Source organism: Armigeres subalbatus, chromosome 2, assembly GCF_024139115.2.
Source record: "Armigeres subalbatus isolate Guangzhou_Male chromosome 2, GZ_Asu_2, whole genome shotgun sequence".
Classification (NCBI taxonomy): Eukaryota; Metazoa; Arthropoda; class Insecta; order Diptera; family Culicidae; genus Armigeres; species Armigeres subalbatus.
The window spans coordinates 341,656,844-341,678,389 of record NC_085140.1 but is presented as its reverse complement, the minus strand read 5'-3'; the positions used below and the strand labels follow the sequence as shown (position 1 = coordinate 341,678,389).

General features: G+C 39.3%; 1 protein-coding gene across 7 annotated transcripts in view; it reads right to left on the bottom strand.

Annotated features, from left to right (window-relative positions):
• LOC134212856 (T-box protein H15-like) overlaps nt 1-21,546 on the bottom strand; it is a 129,508-nt gene that overhangs the window by 27,496 nt on the left and 80,466 nt on the right. For 2 of the 7 annotated variants that reach the window (XM_062691095.1, XM_062691097.1), the window contains exons 4-7: nt 20,987-21,272; nt 8,076-8,111; nt 1,394-1,638; nt 1,235-1,246 (exon numbers count right to left, since the gene is read on the bottom strand). In XM_062691095.1, the coding sequence (XP_062547079.1) occupies nt 1,235-1,246; nt 1,394-1,638; nt 8,076-8,111; nt 20,987-21,272 (579 nt within the window). The remainder of the gene's footprint in view (nt 1-1,234; nt 1,247-1,393; nt 1,639-8,075; nt 8,112-20,986; nt 21,273-21,546) is intronic. The other 5 variants (XM_062691098.1, XM_062691100.1, XM_062691099.1 and 2 more) reach the window with 3 other exon arrangements.

Sequence of the window (21,546 nt, the reverse complement as noted above, 5' to 3'; positions counted from 1 at the left end):
ACCAGAATGGGATTTCTTTTTCATCTTAATTACTTGGACTGGTGAAAATCCAAGTAATTGAGAAATTTCAATTTTAATCTCATCCAGTGATTTGTCATCACTGGGGAGACCTTTCAAGACGACTTTGAACAATCGCTCAGTTTTGTCGTCGTATGTGAAGAATTTATGGCGCTTCTCAGTTAAATACTGGAGAAGACGTTTGCGATCGTCAAAGGATCCCGGCAAAACGCGGCAGTCACCCTTCCTAGCAATCTGAAATGAAACCTTGATCCCATGAAGGTTACTCAAAATCTCATTCCGGAAGCCAGAAAACTCGGCAACAGATACCACAATTGGCGGAATCCTTTGCTTTTTCGCATGAATCGAATCACCTGGGCTAGAGGTAGATTCGATTTGCTCAATTTCATCATTAATCAAATCGAACTGATTGCTCAATTCGATTGGAGAAGAATTATTTCCGATATTAGAGTTAGAAGGAATATCTGAATTCTCCAGCTTCCTTCTATTTTTTCCGCGCTTGGGCAGGACGGTCTTGAAACCTTGTTTCTTTGAAGGAAGTGGAGAATTCAGAGACTCCTTCCTCTTGTTTTTGTTAATACTCATTGCTGAGCGTGGAGACGTGACCTTCTAAGAGGTTTTTTCCCAGAACGGTGTCCCTGCAGGATTACCACCGCTTGTCGGAATTTTACTTCCGCAAACGGGTCCAACGTAAAACGAAGGCACGGGTCCTTGCAAAGATCGTAACGGGATCAGTGGGTACAAATAGCGCTAAGAAGCACCGTCGAAATTAAAATAGCTTCGGGTAGTATTAAAACTTCCTTCCGAAAAGAGAGAAAGAACCGCACAGCACGAAAGCACGATGCGGTCTGGGCGTTATTGATTGCACTGCTTCGCTCCCTTCCCCTGATATGGTGGCGAACGCACGCGGATTTGTTTAGCACATTGTTGTACCCCTCGTTCGCTCGGGGGGCTGTCAAATTCGGCGTCAGTGATAGAAACAATAGCGCAGAAAGCGATTGCAATAAAAGCGAATTAGTTGTTAGAGCCGGAAAGTATCATCAAAAGCATTGTGCCATGAGCGGTTAGAAGGATTAGTATCGAGCGTGGGATCGACCAATAATGTGTGAGCTCGATTCAGATTAATAAGAACATTAGTGTTTGATTGAAAGCCATGATGTTTCATATTTACGAATTTGTTGTCCGGGTTGTCCCGAATATCGACTGGAATACTTACATTCCCGGGAAACTGAAATGGAATTAAAGTTTGGGAATGTCAGTGCTAGTTCGTTTGTCGACGATTCGAATCTTCCCAAGACGGATGGCGAAACTTGTTCAAATTTAACCCAACGTGATCGCGAATTCGAAACCATGAACCATGTGGAAGAAAACTCACCTATCGAAGTCGGTCAGCCGCGACGAGTCCCGGAATCCTTTGGCGAACGGGTTGGAGTCGATTTTGAGCTTGGTGATGAGCTGGTTCTGGTACGCCGTTACGGCGGTGAAGATCGTTTCCGGAAAGACGTACGTCTTGTGGTCGACCTCCTGCAGTTCCTTTGGCGAGGTGGGAATGTTTTGGCCCGGACCGAGCCGCACCAGGTGGATGCGCGGCTGGTAACGGTGCATCGAGTTCAGGACGATCTGGAATAAAATGAGAAACATAGAAAGATTTAGTATGGAATTGAGCAAACTAAAATGTTTGATAAGCTGTTTCAATATTCAACCTCAGTTCTATTCCAACAAATGAAAGTCATATATATGAATCAAATAACTGGAAAAATAAGGATTAGAAAAATAGGGGGAGGGGATATCGTTAGTAATTCGGACGTCTAAGCGTTGCGAGAGACACCACATTGTTTGCGCTGCCTACTCGCATGGGCAGCTACGCTATCGCTTAATCATTGGCTTCACCAACTAACAACACAGCTGACCAACCAACTTCAGGGCTACAGGTAAGGTGACCAGTTGAATACGGCACAAGCTCTATGTAGAAATTCTTTCGAATTTCCTTCGGAATTTCCTCCGGGAAATTCTACGGAAATTCCTCCAGGAAATTCTTCGGAACTTCCTCCGGAAAATTCTGCGGAATTTCCTCCGGGAAATTCTTAGGAATTTCCTCCGGGAAATTCTTAGGAATTTCCTTCGGAAAATTCTTAGGAATTTCCTTCGGGAAATTCTTAGGAATTTCCTTTGGAAAATTCTTAGGAATTTCCTTCGGGAAATTCTTTGGAATTTCCTTCGGAAAATTCTTAGGAATTTCCTTCGGAAAATTCTTAGGAATTTCCTTCGGAAAATTCTTAGGAATTTCCTTCGGAAAATTCTTAGGAATTTCCTTCGGGAAATTCTTAGGAATTTCCTTTGGGAAATTCTTAGGAATTTCCTTCGAAAATTCTTAGGAATTTCCTTCGAAAATTCATAGGAATTTCCTTCGGAAAATTCTAAGGAATTTCCTTCGAAAATTCTTAGGAATTTCATTCGGAAAATTCTTAGGAATTTCCTTCGGGAAATTCTTAGGAATTTCCTTCGGAAAATTCTTGGGAATTTCATTCGGGAAATTCTTAGGAATTTCCTTCAGGAAATTCTTAGGAATTTCCTTCGGGAAATTCTTAGGAATTTCCGTCGGGAAATTCTTAGAATTTCCTTCGTGAAATTCTTAGAATTTCCTTCGAAATTCTTAGGAATTTCCTTCGAAATTTTAGGAATTTCCTTCGGGAAATTCTTAGGCATTTCCTTCGAGAAATTCTTAGGAATTTCATTCGGGAAATTCTTGAATTTCATTGGGAATTTCCTTCGAAATTCTTGGAATTTCCTTCGAAAATTCTTAGGAATTTCCTTCGGAAAATTCTTAGAAATGTCCTTCGAAATTCTTAGAATTTCCTTCGAAATTCTTAGGAATTTCCTTCGAAAATTCTTGGGAATTTCCTTCGAAATTCTTGGGAATTTCCTTCGAAATTCTTGGGAATTTCCTTCGAAATTCTTGGGAATTTCCTTCGAAATTCTTGGGAATTTCCTTCGAAATTCTTGGGAATTTCCTTCGAAATTCTTGGAATTTCCTTCGAAATTTTGGGAATTTCTTCGAAATTCTTGGAATTTCTTCGAAATTCTTGGGAATTTCCTTCGAAATTCTTGAATTTTCGAAATTTTGGGAATTTCCTTCGAGAAATTCTTGGGAATTTCCTTCGAAATTCTTGAGAATTTCCTTCGAAATTCTTGAATTTCCTTCGAAATTCTTGAATTTCCTTCGAAATTCTTAGAATTTCCTTCGAAATTTTGGGAATTTCCTTCGAAATTCTTGGGAATTTCCTTCGAAATTCTTGGGAATTTTCGAAATTTTGGAATTTTCGAAATTCTGGGAATTTCCTTCGAAATTCTTGGGAATTTCCTTCGAAATTCTTGGAATTTCCTTCGAAATTCTTGGGAATTTCCTTCGAAATTTGAGAATTTCCTTCGAAATTTCTGGAAATTTAGAATTTCGAAATTCTTGGGAATTTCGAAATTCTTGGAATTTCCTTCGAAATTCTTGGGAATTTCCTTCGAAATTCTTAAATTTCCTTCGAAATTCTTGGAATTTCCTTCGAAATTTTGGGAATTTTCTTCGAAATTCTTGGGAATTTTCGAAATTCTTGGGAATTTCCTTCGAAATTCTTGGGAATTTCCTTCGAAATTCTTGGAATTTCCTTCGAAATTCTTGAATTTCCTTCGAAATTCTTGGGAATTTCCTTCGAAATTCTTGGGAATTTCCTTCGAAATTTTGGAATTTCCTTCGAAATTCTTGGGAATTTCCTTCGAAATTCTGGGAATTTCCTTCGAAATTCTTGAATTTCCTTCGAAATTCTTGGGAATTTCCTTCGAAATTCTTGGGAATTTCCTTCGAAATTCTTGGGAATTTCCTTCGAAATTGTTGAATTTCCTCGAAATTCTTGAGAATTTCCTTCGAAATTCTTGGGAATTTCCTTCGGAAATTCTTAGAATTTCCTTCGAAATTCTTAGGAATTTCCTTCGGGAAATTCTTAGGAATTTCCTTCGGGAAATTCTTAGGAATTTCCTTTGGGAAATTCTTAGGAATTTCCTTCGGGAAATTCTTAGGAATTTCCTTCGGGAAATTCTTAGGAATTTCCTTCGGGAAATTCTTAGGAATTTCCTTCGGGAAGTGGCTCCGTAATATGTTATACACGCCTGAGCCTATCAAATAAACGAACTTGAGAAAATTTCCTTTCGTCAGTTCTATGGAATTTTTTCTTCAAATTCTTTGGGATTTCCCTCGGGAAAATCTTCGGAGGTTCTTTAAACTTCTTCATGAGCAACACTGCTGGACTTCTCATGCATTATTTGTATGGGATTATAAAGTTGCCTTATAAAGTTAGGGTCATATAAAAATTTAAATGTTTGAAAATGATTTACGCCTGATTCGAATCTAATATTATTACATATTTTGTTTGATCAAACATTAATCGCTTGTAATTAGCTTCAGAACATCCCAACAAACAATTTAAGTAAGTAAGTCAGAAAGTTTTTTAGCTGAAGAAATTTATTTATCGTTTGATTAACCCTTATCGGCTTGCATTTTTTGTTGGAATGTCCTTTAAAGGAAAATATGGCAGTTTTGGCCTGGCACACAAAAATCAAACTCTGGTAATTTATTATTATTATTTTAAAACTCTGTTTAATTGATTTAAGTTTTGTAAAATATTGAACTTAATGATTGACAAAATATTGAACATGGAGAAGCTTCCAAATAATCTATAAATTATTATAATATCTACACACTCACAAATATTTATGAAGTAAATTAAGTGACCAAGTCTCTAACTGTAGTTCCTTTATAAGAGTCGTATATTGTGATTAAAATTCTGAACTGCGCAACTAACAGCAATTGGTATTTTTACATAAAATCTTCTTGAACAGAAAACCCCATACTTCTGAGCAGGAAACCACACTTCTTCAACAAAGCTTCTCCTCCTCCTGCCCCCTCTGTTGCACCGCCGACACCGATAACAACCATTAGCGACATCCGTTGACCCGGTCCCCGGCAAAGCCGATCACACGCTAATTTCAACACATATGTGTCACTAATTTATGCAAATCGAACACTGACTGCCACCTATAATGTGGTAATTAAAATTCAAACCGATAATCCATCGGCATCACCACGTTTACTCGGCACCGTGTATCCATTTTCATATGCGCTGCAAAACCGACTACAGCATATCGGAGGCAGTTCGGTTGAGCCTGGGCCATGTCGCTCCCATTTGCGGATAATTTAATCCGGAAATAATATGTTCCACGGAGCTCCCACGCGAGTTTGCCACGGAACAGATTCGATCCTAATCTGTGCTGCTAGTTACGAGATTGTGGCTGATAGAGCAATAGGTGGCGGCGACGACGACGGCATATCTATATCGGTCGTAAATAGTCACAAATTAGTCGTTGGCCTGGCACCAACCAACATCCTAGCAGACGAACAACGGAGCAGAACAAGACCCAGCAAGTGCCGTATAGGAACGGATAACGCTGCAGTGGAACATGCTCCAGATTCTAAATACAGCCACGGACCAAGACAAGGACGACGACAAAAGGCTCCTCTCCTGATGGGTTGGTAATTAAAGATGTTGAAAATGAACCGTTCTATATGCTGACAATGTCTTCTGCCAGATTAGGTGCTGTTAGATACCTAACTTGTGTAGACCTAAAGTCTGCGGAAAAACAACGGAAGCGGAGAAGACGACCACGAGGACGACGACGACGGCTACGGCGGAGATGAGCTGTGAAAAGCTCTAACGAAAGGCGAGGAAGAATCGATTTGTCGTCAGCATCGTCGTCGTCGTCGTTTTGGAGTTTGTTAGTCGGTAATCCTTTTCCAGGACCAAACGACCCCCGACCAAGGAATGGTTGTTTTAGGTTAGTGTTGGTGTCGGATCGTTACCATGGTGACCCCCTCTCAGGAAAGTGTTAGTGTGCGAAGATTAGAACATCGTTGGGGCGCATGTCTTCGAACCAACACTTGCTCAGTCGGGGCTGGTGTTGGCCTGGCTTGGTGCTTGGAATGGGAGGCAGGTGTTGAGCGCGCCACCACCCACCGACGCCGCCGAGGGGGTGTTTATATGTTGCACGGCGGCACGGTACATAGAGAGCGTGTTTAGCATAAAAATGGCTCTCGTCTCGGTCTATCGCCGTCTCGCTTGGCCCTGTTCCCTTACCCTGCACGTTCGCCAACGTTGGTCGTTAGTCGGCAGGGGCGAACTTGTGATGGCTTTTTTAATGATTGCGAATATTGTTATCGAAGTTCCAACGATTAGTTTGTCACATTTTGGTAACACGTAACGTTTGTTAAATGAACATCCAAGTGCTGGACATTTGCGGACATTCTCAAGGAAAAACATCAGACCGTAGGACCCTCGACCATTGAATCCGGCCCTGCATGCGCCGGTGAAGATGTGTTTGCGAACAGAGCGCGCGAGGTGTTAGTTTGATAAATTAGGTACGAAGCATAAAATACGCTGTTGATGGCGGGGATGGTCACACTGTGAATATTTCGTGCAAAACTTAACTACCGTGAGCCGGGCGCGAGATGGAACGGGCGGGAGGATCTTGACAAATTGATCTTTTTGCCGAGCCATTTTTCGTTCGCTGCCTCTGGGACCGAGCGGTCGGTGGAAGCAGCGGATCCTTGCGGTTAGTAGCAGCAACGAAAGGATGCTGCCACTGCCATGGGATGAGGATACTGATGCTGTTGAAACCCACTGGACCGTGACCGGTTAACCGGAGCAGCACAATCTGATTCAAGATCTACCAACCGGAGCAAGTGACCTGCTGCAGGGGGGAAACATGCGCAGCTCGGAGACGTGTTAAAATGTGACTGAAAACTATCTGTTATCGAGAGTGTCCGTCGTCGGTGCCAGAGTAGATAGATAGAGCGCACCCGTTCTGTGCAGAGTGCAGATAGACACTAGACAGACGGCCGGTTTCGGTTTGATTGATTTTCCGGTCATACCAGAACCAGAACATACCGCCGCGTTCTGCTGACCGCCTGACCGTCTGTCTGTCTGCTCGTCCGCCTGTCCACCAGGGGGCAAACTGGTTTTGTCCCAAATTCAGTCGAGCGTTTCAATTAGAACATCGAAGTAAGTCCTTCGGAAGGGGGAAATGGATGAACCGATGGCGAGCGGGAAGGAAGCGTAGAACCGGTATAAATTACATTAATTTATATGTTCCTCTCCCACACCTCACTGGGAGGGATCCGATTTGCCTGACGAGGGTGACACTTGAGAGCAGCAGTTGAAGAGGGTACCACCCTCATACTAATTATCCGGAATGTCTCAATAAAAACGCCGGTCATAAATTATACCGGCGTGTGGCGACGGTGTTGTAGTGAGGCGATTTGGTTTTGGAAGCATCGAAATCGAGCTGTAGTGAAGCCAGTTGATAATGAATAGTGAAGAATTTTAGAATAATTTGTTGAAATTTCGGAGGGAATTGACATATTTCGTAATGTACCTCATTTTCAAGATAACAAAGAAATAAAAAGCAAATGGGCTCGCTTTGATAATAAAATGAACCAACGAAATAAGTCGCTTTCTAAAAGGTGAATATATTAGCAATACATATTCCAGTCCCCAAACTCAAAATATATTAGCACTTACATTGTACTCCACAACTGGGTCGATGCTATATGCCATTCAACGTCCTTTGGGTACTTTAACAGTAATTAACTACGAAGTTTCCAAGTCATGTTACCATTATTGAATTCAAATATCATGTAATGGTTAGTAGGAAAGATTTTATTTCCAGAGCATTTGAAGCCACAGTTGGCATTATCTAATTTGCTGCACCACTGTTTTTAATCAGTATAAATCAGTGACATATCTTCAAGTGATTTAACTCAGTTCCAGTGACAAGAATGCTTTTGCAATGGAAAATTATCATTCAATAACGGTAACTTTTTAATTCAAATAGGTATGTTCCATTGCCTTAAGAAGTTGAAATGTTAATCAGCTTTCAATTCCGAAATTAAAATCTAGTCTTATTCGTTAGTGTGGATATAATCTGTCTACATATATTTTAAGAAAGCTACTATTTACCAGTGCGCCTTTCTGGGCAGATCTAGGTGAATGAATCTGTAAGAGAACAAAACAAGCATCTTAAGAAAATGGAACTAGACGGAAATCATTTGGATAGAATGTAACTGTGTGAGGATGAGTGATGGAGAGGAACTGGCGCATAAAAGCATATTTTTGATTTATAAAATTTTATAGCGATTTGTTTCACTAAATTGCTTGTATCAATTTGAAAATAGCTTTGAATCGTTAATCCGCAAACCTAACCAAACCAATGGTGATCTCAAAGATTGTTAGATGTAGAAAAATTCCCATCAAATCATTCGACATTGCAGAGGATCTTTTTGACAAAAAATATAAAGATATTTAAAAATTATTCATTTTACGCCTGAGTCGAATATTTGGTACCAGACTGTAGAGTTCTCCAAATATCACGGTTCACCCAGACTATTCATAACCGATATTCGATTTAAACATTTTAACGGGAGCTGTCTGTCTGACCCTTACAGACTACAAGTGTGAGCAGCCGATTTTTATACCGCTCCGCCTTTCAATTTTAAGACGCTGACAAAATGTTCACAGTATATGCATCCTTCCCTTTTTTTCTACTAACTTTTAGAAACGGCCATCTCGATATAATATGGCATCATTGGATGTTGATCACTGTATCAGTTTTGCATTTCTTGTGCAAGTCTAAGTGGGTAATAAGCAAGTGTGAAGTTTGTGAGGGAAACAGGCTAAATGGGTCCAGTTCATATGTTACTGTAATAGTTCGTTTGTTACAATCTTTGCATTACTATGACGAGATTTACGAAAGCGTCAGGTGATTTCGTCAAAAAAAAATATAAAAAAGCCGTAAAAAACCACGTGATTTCAAACTATGAAAGAATAAGGTTGGTTTCTCCCTAAGAAGTAATGCATCTTTGAGGTATTTCACATACAACACCTCCCGAAAACCTTCCTACATACCTGGTTGTAAACTAAGAAATCTTCTTGGTACTATTTTGAGGAAATCCTTTCTCAAGTAATTGTGAGATATTCCTTCTTTAATAAATCTGGTTCATTTCACCTACAGGATTTCGGGAATGCTGCACCACCAGCAATTCCTTCTGCAAAAATTTTGGGGAATTACTCTCCCAAGAATTTGACGAATTCTTCTTCAAAGAATTCTGAGGAATTCTTCCTTTAAGAATTCCGGGTAATTGCTCTCCCAACGATAGATATTCTGTGGAATTTCTCCATCAAGAATTCTGAGTACTTCCTTTTACTTTATTTATAAGGAAATCTTCTCCCAGGATTTCTGAAAATTCCCTATCCAGGAACTATGGAAAATTCCATAAATATTCAGGGTCAATCCTCCTCTAACAATTCTGCGCAATCCCGTTCCAGCCGTTCTAAGGATTTACACATACAGAAATTATGTAAAATTCTGCCTCCAGGGATTTTAGCGGATTACGGCGCCCTCGAAATATTTTTTTCCCGAATTCTGTTCGATGTAGGGCAAAATTATTAATAGGTTCTTGAATGAATTGTCGAAAACCAGGAAAGTGGGCTCCATCCGTTGATTAAACAACTCAATATTTTTGTTTGCTATGCAACGACATTCTGAAAAATTCATGATCTATGAATTCTATTAAACTCATATTGCAAATTTCGTGCCGCCTTAGATTCCCATTCAAAAATATTGTCCCACAATAATTTGTTCCTACCATTTTTTACATATATGGATACCGGAGCAGAGAATGTACCTGTAACGCTGGGTAGACACCTTTACGTGGTGTGTTACGGGGTAAGTTCTACCATGGTCACATTGCCAGCTACAGGCACATCCTGACCCAACGAATACCTTCCCAATATCCAACTCCGTGATACTTTTTCCTTCTCTCCCTGGTAACGGTACAGATAAGCGTGGCCAGGAATAGTTATTCTAATGATTTTGTCATTTTTGTCATAGATTGAAATTGAGGACTACACCCACCTTTAATTTCTGATAGCAATCTAGACAGAGATTTCAAAAGAAACATGAGTATCACTAGTTTCCAGTCCACGAAATGATTTATAGTAATTTATTTATTTTCCATATTTCATTATAACTAATTTTTCATATTTCATTATATTTATTTTTCATATTTTTACATTTTAAATTTTAATTTTTTAAGTTTTCATATTTTTATAATTTTATATTTTTAAGTTTTTATTATTTTTTTAGTTACGTGTTTTACATTTTCCTAATCTTACACTTTCATGTTTTATTATTTTTGTGTCTTAAAATTTTCATATTATTTTGTTTTTATATTTTCATATTTTCATATTTCTTTAAATTTTACATTACACTTTCTTATTTGAAATTTTATGTTTTAATATTTTTAAACTATTATATTTAATATTTTTGTATTTTCAGATTTATATAATTTCATGTTATTTATTATGTTATTTCATATTATAATATTTTTATATTATCATATTTTCCATATTCTTATATTTTTCCTTTTTTTTAACTTTTATATGCTCACATTATGATGCATTTATATTTTTATATTCTCATACTTTTACATTTGTTATACTTGTATATGTTCATATTTTTATACTTTTGTATTTTTAAATTTAAAATTCCATATTTTAATCTTTTGTATATCCATATATGTGTATTTTCAATTTTCATGTTATCATATTTTCATATTGTTATAATTTCTAATATTTAATTTACATTTTTTGTCTTTCTTATATCATTATATTTTAATGTTGTTATCATTTAATTTGCATATTCACATATTTCTATATTTTCATGTTTCCGGTATTTTTATATTTTTATTATTTAATTTTTTAAAACATTTATATTTCCATGTTATATATTTTTGTGTTTCAATATTTTTATATTATCTTATTTTCAGCTCTTCACATTGTCATATTTTCAAAATTTTATTCTTCTATTTTCAAATTTTCAATATTTTCATATTTTCATGTTTTTATGCTTTTTGTACTAATATTTTTGTATCTTCATTTTTAATTTCATGTTTTCAAATTTTTTTTTTATTTTCATATAGCAATTTTAATTCTTTTATATTATAACATTTTCATATTCTCATGCTTTTATATATTTATATGTACCTTCATATTTTCATGATTAAACATTTTCATAGCCCACTACAAAACATCCCAGGAAGGAAAGCTTCACAACCTACTATGTAACCTTTATGCAGACGACTTCCTGGCACATGACCTGCTATCTGATACTCATAACATTCTAAATAATAATTAAATTCTTTACCATTTCCAGCATTTTCTTCAAGAGATGTACATCCCGAGTTAACTTCGGCTCGCAGTTGATGTTAATTCTACAAATATATATAAAATTTAATATAATTTCTTATTATAATGTTATTGATTTCACTACATATTTATATACATACAACTAACAAAAATAAGAACTTAAAAAGAACGCGGTGCGTATGGTACGGTATGTCCACGCATCCTTCAACCCCTGTAGATTCGTGATATGTATCACGTTGAAGTGACTACTTGAACACGATACATCTTGAAGAATCATCTCTGCGGCAAACACAACGCAGTGGGCCTGGCTGCTTTGAAGTTTATGTCATACCACTACTGGTATGCTGTGAGCCTTAATATTGACAAGAAAAATTATTGGGCGTCATCTAACTCAATGATTTTACAGGATGCTTTCTTTGTACTGGTTGCGTTTGTGTTCGATTAGATTAGTTAGATTAGATTAGATATGGATACCGGAGCAGAGAATGAAAACAAACTGAAAACTTATTTTGATATTTTGATACTTTCATTTGCCATATCAAATTTTGGCGGGCCCTCATACAAATCCCGGACAAAACCTGAGATTGCGTTCAAAACTTTACCACAGAGTAATTTCGAAACGTTGAATTCATGGTTAAAATTGTTATCCGACATACTTTATGTTATCCAAGGGCTTCCGCAAGCACAGGCCCTAGGATCTAGAACAAAGACAGCGTCCTCATTCTAACATTGCACCAGTCAATTTTCCGCTTTGGCGCAGCTATACGCAATTCACCACACTAACCACCGGAAAGTAGACAAAAAAATAGATTTTAATACATAATACCAGATTTTTTCGAATCTTTTCCAAAAAGTTTACCAAAATTTATTTTTCCATACATATTTGCTCGGGAGACACTTTACAATTTTTGATACCACGAAAAACAAAAAACTTATTTTGATATCGGACATTTTTTCTACGGTTTATGATAATGACTGTATCGAGAAAAAAAAAACAAAATAAAATATCTAAATTTGATACTATTTTGATTCATGGATCATATAGTGATATCAAAATACTGATATCTTATTTAGTTACTCGTTTGATCGAATACACATTATGCGATATCAAGATTTACAAACTAGATTAGTTATCATTTAGTTATTTTCTATAAGTCTTGATATCAGAAAAACATCTAATTAAATTCCTACTTTGTTTTAATTTATTTGAGATGATATCAAAATAAAAATATCAAAATTACTTTGAATTTTGATGTTGAATCATTTTATTTCAGTATTATTCAGTAGTCTTATTCGATAACTGATAATAGAAAATAATTTAATATCGATTTCTTGCTTATGACGTGATGAATAAGCCTCTTGTAGTTCGAAGCCACTTTGAGGGCTGCAGAATGATCGTCGTGCAGGAAATACCTTCGTTCAAGTAGTCGATCTGCAAATTATTAAAAAGTAACATTATTACCAACTTGCCAAAGAGAAGTTATAAAATACTTTTTATGTAGTTCACCTTTATCCTGCGCGGCCTTTCGGGTTGTTTGAAACCCTCCCGGTCAAAGATCGCCCGTTTAATCCCTCTGGCCAAAGGTTCATCATTATGAATTTAAAAAATAAATAATCCGAGTCCTTTGCTTCGAGAGACCATGCAACTAGCATTTCGTTGTAAGAGTTGTTAGAGTTTTTAGATAAACTAATATCAAAATATGATATTTGCTAGTGTACTCTGCAATTCTATATCAAAATATGTTATTGTTATGATATAAAAAACTCAATTAGAAATCATTTTGATAGCGGACTCTGCCCGGGTAACGGCTCAACTGCAAGGAACACTTCTAGCAATGTGAGAAACAGGGTAAGAACGATGCTTTGGACTGCGCTTTTGCACATTTCCATGCAGTGAAAGTTTGCACGGTATTCTATTATTCGATAAAAGAAGAAATACGCCAAAAATTCTGGGTTTCTCTATCTACAGGGATTCTACAGAAGCTCTCCCCAAAAGTTCCGAGGACTTATCCCTTCCGTAATTATGAGGAATTCTTTCTCCAAGAATTCTAGAGAAACTCTGGACTCACAACTTTCCAGCATTCCTTTTCTTTGATTCTCAGGAAACACTTCCCAGGTATTTGAAAAAAAAACAAATTTCTATAGGAGAACGAACTCAATTTTCCAAAAATACTGAAATATTCTTCATTCTTGGAAAAACTTCGCACCTACCAGTAATGTATCTGAGGTGAGGACCTCAGGCCAGATATTCTGGACAAATCCTGTACAGAGAACTCTGGGGATTTTTCCCTTTTGAGTTATGGGGACGGATTCTGGAAAATGTCCTATCCATGTTATTATGGAATTCCTTCTACTGAACTTCTGGGGAGCTCCTTCTCTTAGAATTTCAATATAATTGTTAATCAAGAATTCCGGGTAGTTACTACGCTTTTTTTTAGAAATTTCCTTCCAGGAATTTCTTGTTTAGGAGTTTTTGGGATTTCGTTATCCAAAAAATCAGATCAATGAATGAGAAATTTCCCACAATTTTTGAATAGAAGTTTCTGTAGATTTCTATTCACCAGTTTTGCAGTCATAAAAACAACTCAATGATACACAGATGCCTTTCCTTTGCATCAAAAACTTCCTACACCGCACTGCAAATCCATTCACCATCAGCATGGTTATGCTTTGTAGCCACGCAGGCTGAAGAAGACGTAATGTTTGGACGAATTTTTGAAGCAAACTACCCAACAAACATTGAAGACGAATAAAGCGCTTTTACAGCCAAAAATAAGCTTCTACGGCTATAAAACAAGATTCTTCTTCTTCTTCTTATTGGCATTACATCCCCACACTGGGATAAAGCCGCCTCGCAGCTTAGTGTTCATTAAGCACTTCCACAGTTATTAACTGCGAGTTTTCTAAGCCAGGTTACCATTTTTGCATTCGTATATCATGAGGCCAACACGATGATACTTTTATGCCCAGGGAAGTCGAGACAATTTCCAATCCGAAAATTGCCTAGACCGGCACCGGGAATCGAACCCAGCCACCCTCAGCATGGTCTTGGTTTGTAGCCGCGCGTCTTACCACACGGCTAAGGAGGGCCCCAGATTATTCAACTTAAATTGTTTGTCGGGTATGAAGAAACTTCCAGGGCATATAGTCTAAGTCACTTGCCCTTAAACCAGCGGCATGATGACAGCAAGTCAGCCGCAAACAGAAGAAGAAGAAGAATGAAGAAACTTCATGGAGGAAACTCTAGGGGGAATCGTAAATAAAATTCTAAATGAATTCATAGCGAAACCTTTCTAAAACTTCTCAGAGTATTCCTGAACGAATCCTGTAGGAAATATTAAAAAGAATAAAAGACTCGAAAACTTGGAACTAAAACCGATTTGCGTGACAATTTATATGCGGGGGTTTTTGAGGCCGAGAACGGTTCTCATGATGTTCCGAGACCACTCTCCTTGTTTGAAACACAATTTTCTGCATAGCACAAGAGCCAATCATTATGGACATGATGCAAGGATTGATGCAAGGATTTTTTAACTGGACGTGATGTGTTCTCTGAGATCTGATTATATTAAGTTTTGTGTCACCAACAAAGCATCGATGGGATATTTGCTCTATCTCATTCAGACATAAACCGGCAATTTTCATAATTTTAGAGGATAAATCGATTAAACGGTTTTGCGAAATCTCCGTGGGGTCTGTCGGAAGGTCATTTAGGATATATCCGACTTATTTGTTTGTTTGTCGTACCGACAACGTTTTTTCATAACCGTATCGTGGAGAACTTATTTGTGATGCTTTTGAATGAAATTGGAAGCATAGTTAACAGTTTTGGGTACACTGGAACCAGTTCCAGAGCTCTAGTTGGGAGCATACCTGTAAATGTATCATGTACTAATCGGCGTTTTGTTTTGCGAAAGGCATATTAAAACTACTTTTGGTTTTCAAGCATCATTTTGACCCTTTTGGGTTTTCCGGGACGCCCGGAATCGATTCCGACGACTCTGTGCAAGATTTAAATCTGGTAGATAAAAAATGTGGGATAGCACTCCTTTGGTATTGAGACCCCTTCTGGCCCCTTTTGAGACGCAAGTGGTTCTGAAGTGCTTCTGTAAGACTTACGTCCAATATCATCAACGCTGTATACAGACAACAACTTTTCAAAATCAGAACGAGAACAAAACAATCACATAAAGACTGTATTCGATGAAATTTGGACACACGCAATTGTTCGTAACTTTTGAGCGTGTGGGTAAAAATTATTGAAATTTTTACTGAATGTATTTCATTGTGTAATGTTTACATAGGCTGAGTTTCGTGAAAATCGGTCGAGTGATTTCAGTGATGGCTTCGAATGAAGAAATAGTGCGGTGCTCACACAGCTGGGAATCGCACATTCAACCGTATCTCATGTGATCAAAACGGTCAAGGACCGTAAGACAACCAAGCGGAAAAAATGGTAGTGACAAAAAACGTGGCACATCAAATCCGAAGAAGGTCAGGATGGTTTTGAACCTATTTAGGCGTTATCCCAACATTTCGATCAGAGGATGTTGCGTAAACGGCCTGGTTTAACGGTCAAATATACAAGGACGAATGCCTCCAAAAACGACTTCTGCTCTTCTTGAGATCTCACGATGGCCCGACACTGTTTTGGCCGGATTTGGCATCTTGCCACTATGCCCGGCCCGTCTTAGACTGGTACAAAGATAAAAATGTAGTTTTTGTACCACAAAACGTCAACCCTCCAAATAATCCGGAACTTCGCCCAATTGAAAATCCAAAAAACTCCAAAACTGATAGAAAATGAACTTGAAAATGAACTAAAGAAAGTGTGGTTGAAAGTAAGTAAACAAGTGGCAAGATTGCCCAGAATCTGATGAAAGGGGTCAAGGCAAAGGTGCGGGCATTTGGGTTGGGAGAAGAGGTTCAATAAACCAATGATGTCAAAACTTAACCATTTAGTAGTGCATACTTTATTTCCAGAAAGTTTGAAAAGAATCGGGCTCAAAGAAAAAAATTGTGGTGACCTATTTTGTGTGTCCAAATTTCATCGAATACAGTCTTTATTTGCCTCTGACTAAATTTTAAACCTTGTTGGTCATTTTTAGCACCCGGAACCGGTTCCAGAGTATTAAGTGGTTACATATATCTGCGTACTTTCAAGCCACATCAATCCAAGCCATTTTTGTTCAAGATCGTTTGGCCGAAAGCTATTTGAGCGAATGTAACTTGGATTTAAATTGAATAACACGTTAGATAGATAGTCCTCTAGAAGAATTCCATTTGGCAGAAACGGTTATTAGGCCGAAAACTAGTTGACGGAATACTTTTATAGGCTGAATAATACATTTGATCGAAGAAACATTTAAGCTGAACAGGTCATTTGACGAAACGAGTGATTTGGCGGAACAGACCATTCAACTAAAAATGTTATTGGCCGAAAATGACTTGTGGCTGAACGGTGAAATGACTTGTGGCAAACGGCCATGTCAGTGGTCCCATCAATATCGATTAATGGAGGTTTGATTGTAATTTTGGATAGATGCGTCATAAGACGAAAATAGTTGATTATGTCTTCTTTGAAAGAGCACGTCTGCCCGGTATAAGGCGAAGGAAGGAATAATGCCATCTTTAGAAGAATGCGTTGGCTCAGTGTAAGGCGAAAGGAATAAATAATTGATTATTAAAAAACCTTCTGTCCATAACAAAGCAAAAAGAGCTTGAGGTTGAGCTTGATTGTCTACTCGTAGTTGCTACTCCATTATGACCAGATCAGCTGTTCTTGCACAGGGAACCAACAGATGTTTGCTTGGGACTAGCACACATCTTCAATGTACCAGGTATGATAAATGGTTTGTAAAGGGAAATTACAATTTCGAAAACGAAGAATAAGAAGAAGAGAAAGAATAGCTATGCTAATCTGAGAAAATGACAATATGCCAATTTTACACCATTTTCAATTGAAAAAATTCCAACCTAACTACTAAATACAATATTCCGCAAAATGGCATTCCGCGGAACAATACGAAACGATACAAAATAGACAAGCAGAACCTTTGACATCAGGAACAAGCTAATTGTCCTCCAAGAAGATCTGACCAACAACGAGGTTGTCCAGAAGAGTTTTCTCAAGCTGTTCTAATTACTTGCAGCTGAAAAAATGCGTTCGGGCACGGTGATGAGGCGGCAGTGGCACTGCCAACACTGGAGAACCATTTGCTGTCAGACGTGTCCAACCAGAACGGTACCAAAATCGAGTTAGCGATGTGTCCCATACCCTGCTGATGCAAGACACGACACCCTATTTCAGCCGGAAACCAACGTCCACCGTAATCATCCTAATGAGCGCCAAAAGGAAGTGACAGGCAACAACGAAAAGCAGTTTTCATCTTTGCTCAGTTGGCAGCATGCATGAAAAAATGATTTTCAGATGTGCCAATCACCTATCCAGTTTTCCGCGATCGGTACCGATCGGCTACCATGCGGCAGCCCTGTATGGGCGAGCAGTCCTGAAGGTCATCTAAAATAATCAATATAAGCAAACGTCAAATTTTATGCAATGATGCCATGATAATTTCCAATTAATCATAACAGGTGTGTTTAGAGCGTTTTGTATTGCCTCGTCAGGGCGATTTTTTGGTTTCTGTTTTAGATTGTTTTAATTCTCAAATTGAAGACTTTATGTAAACGTATCCTGAGACAGAAAACTAGTACAAAGTCAACAAGCCAAGGCCTCACTACATCCGTGGCACGACCACCATAGAAGCGTCAGCCCTTAAATAGCTGTATGTAGAACAAGCACCCAACAAGAGATCATCCCTAAACATTTCCCGAAAAAAAACCCTCTTCACATTCTTTCATTTTTGCCGCGTTCTTTTCCCCTGTTTTTGTATCGCCTGGTGTCGAGTGCCGGATTGCCGGACGACTGCGAGAAGGGACGCCATCTCCTCGGGGCGATATAAATATGTAGTATCCTCTTGCAAATACAACTTCCAGAACGAACGAATAAGTCCCATCCCGGTATCATCGACTTGATACGCTACTAAGGACCGCTTGTTGTTGGGCTTGAGTCTATTGCTTCGCCCGAGGGGTCCCACTCCAATTGAGGTTATGTACCTAAAACAACAGCAACAACAAAGTTTCGATTTTCCTTCGCAATCGGATGCGGCTCTGATGGTGGTGGGTGCTGGGGTGGCCGCGCGAGGTGTTGTTCTCCGGACACAAAAAGTGCAAACAATGCTAATAACGTCTTCCGTCCCTCGGTCGTCCGTCGCTTCGGTTGCGACGACGAGATGAGTTGGATGGGTTGTTTAGGGCGGGAAAGGAACGAGAACAAAAAAAAAACAACAAGAAAATAGGTTGTAGCAAAAACAAACAGCAGGAATTGGATGAGGGTGCTTTGTGGGTGGAAGAGCGAATAACAACGAGGTGCAGATAAATTTACACAAACAAACGGATGACATCTCCCCGAGGGAGAAAGATTGTTTTAGATTAGCGAGCTAAATCCTCCCATTTGTTTGTGCGTTTGAGGTTATGATTTGTTTTTAATCTGGGTAGAATGACTGGCTGCAGGGTTGCGAGATCGGAGGTGGGTTGGTTGGCCGATTCATTCGTGTTCGACCACACCCCTTCGGTTTACGTTCATATCTCTATTATTGATGTATCTCTTTGAATGGAAGAAACGAGTCTCCTTTCCAGTATCTGTTGATCTAGCTGGTGGTGTCGATTTCAGTAAAGTGTATCTAATTTATATGGACGAGCATTCCAATCTAATAGATAATTGTTGTAATCGTTTATGATTCAATTGGCTTCGATTGACTCACCCCTCGATGCACCACTTTCAAGAACTAAACGGACATTGGAAGTACTAGAACAAAACACGTTTGTCCACAAACGATGACCCACTAAAAAAAAAGAATACTTCATCAAACCCTGTCAACGAACAACACGCAACTCAAGATACGTGACAGGCAACAGCACTGGAGTGACATTTCTGTCCACTTAATGATGGTGTATCGACAGACTCCCAGTTTGATGGGCGAAGACCTTCGAAAGGTGAAGATTGATAACCGCTGCTGCACCGCCATCTATAGTGCTGGAACTGGATCAGTCGATTAATTGGGAACCGGTTTCCGCTGATAGTCCAACGAGTAGTCAGTCAGTCTTATAACTCCATAATCACTAGTAGTAGCGATATGCGCTAATTAGCCGCCATGTTGACAGTTGACAGTGGACGCTACTCGCATCGCCCCTCGTCAAACAACCGAACGTGTTAATTCGTGGAAATGGCACCCGATCCGGAAGAACTGAGTGAAAACTAACTACAGAACATTCACTCGTTCGGGTAAATCGACCACTTCGGGCTCATTAATGCAAATGAAGAACATGGACATTAGGATAACTAGTTCTCGCACCTTTCGAGCAGGCAAACAACATAAAGCGAGGCGCCGAAAGCGATATAAAACAAGGATTATTTCCTTATGCTAATGTTTCTAGCCCAAGGCGAACGCGGAAACCCGGTGAGAGCTGTCAAAAATGGTAGAAAAGCTCGATAAAGCCGACAAATTATGACCACCTTGGCACCTAGAATTCGAACACAAAACCCAAAATAGCGCATTTGACACTGTTGTTCGGAGCCTTTTACAATCAGGAAGTTTTCCTGCGATCAGAGACGAAGCTAGGGATACCCCATGATACAACGTAGTTCCTTAAATGAAGTATAAATTATTGTCTTTATGAAGGCATAATTATATTGTGGAACGACGACGTTCGTGGTGTTGGATATCGATTTTCTTTGAACCGCACGTGGCCATCGCCCTCACCGACGAAAAATACGATTATTTGGATATTATGGAAATTAACCCCTTTTTTCGGCCTATCGATGTCCAACCGCTTTCTCCTAGGTGGAGGTGGATGCAAAGGAGGAAGAGGAGGCACAGCACATCAACGAACGGAACCATCATTAAAATATTGTTTGTTTTTATGACCTTCATAACATGAAACGATCATCGCACTTCATAACTTTTCCTTCGCCGAGTTTCATGCCTTGTCCGTCGCTCGATTATGAGTCACACAGATACGGTAGGCTAATGCTCCGGCGGGATCCGAAAGATTAATGAAACATGTCACGATGCACTTGTCATCTGTCAAAACAAAAGACAGATATGAAGTTTGGCGTCGCCCCAGTTACAGAGGAGGGCGCCTCAAATGTTTAGCCGGAGCAAATTGACGGTGAAGAATGCTCTTCGCTTTGTATCGCTCCATCTAGGATTCCGAGAATTTCGGGACGCACAACTGCCGTGGGTGTTCGGTTTCGTCGATTCCAACATTCTGACAGGCAACCACCGAATCGTTAACCCCAGTTCTGTGGCACGAGCTCTGAGCTCAGCGCTCCCGGGAATTAAGTCAGGTTGAAATAATTTGACAGACAGAAAATCGTGTAAATCATGTCGAAGCGCATGTTTTGCTCCGCAGCGGGACGCGCCGGGCCTCGCGCGCGGAATCTAATGATGCCGAATTTATCACGGAACGATCGCGCAGACGCAAATCGAACAACCTCTGGAAACACGACTAAACGCGCGGTTACCAGCGGCGGGACCAGATCTTCGGTTGTCGTGATTTATAAGATCGTATCAAATTACAATTCATGTGTTTTCGAAACCTACCTGGCCATTCTTGTCCATCTCGTTGTTGGTGAGCTTGACTTTCTCGAAGGAGATAACCTGTTTGCGGAGGGCATCCGCACCGATGGGGGTGTCCGGATGGGCGTACAGCCGGGGCGGCGGCGGTGGATCGGCCTTACCGGCCACTAGCCACGCCGAACGGTGGTACGCGTAACGGTAGCGCCGGTTGTCGACGGGAACGACGTCTAGCAGCACCACGTAGCGGTCGGCGGGAGTCACCTGCCGGAGGGGCCCGGAGAACGATACCCGGACGGTGGGGAACATGCGCCTGGAATGAGGAGAGTGAGAAAGACAAAAGGGGGACAGGTTAGCGATGATTAGCAATTTGCTTGACTGGTTAATGGTTATGGACTGGGATATGAAATTGATATTTGAAATAGTTTAAAAGACATCAAGATGACGAATGATGAAATCAATAATTATCCACCGAATAAGATAAAGTTGTGACTCCACCTAAATAATGGCTGAAGGCTTTCGTTAGCTTTTGCAATACCGCTGCAACGGTTCTTCATGAAATTATAAAATTAATCAAGAAACTAAAA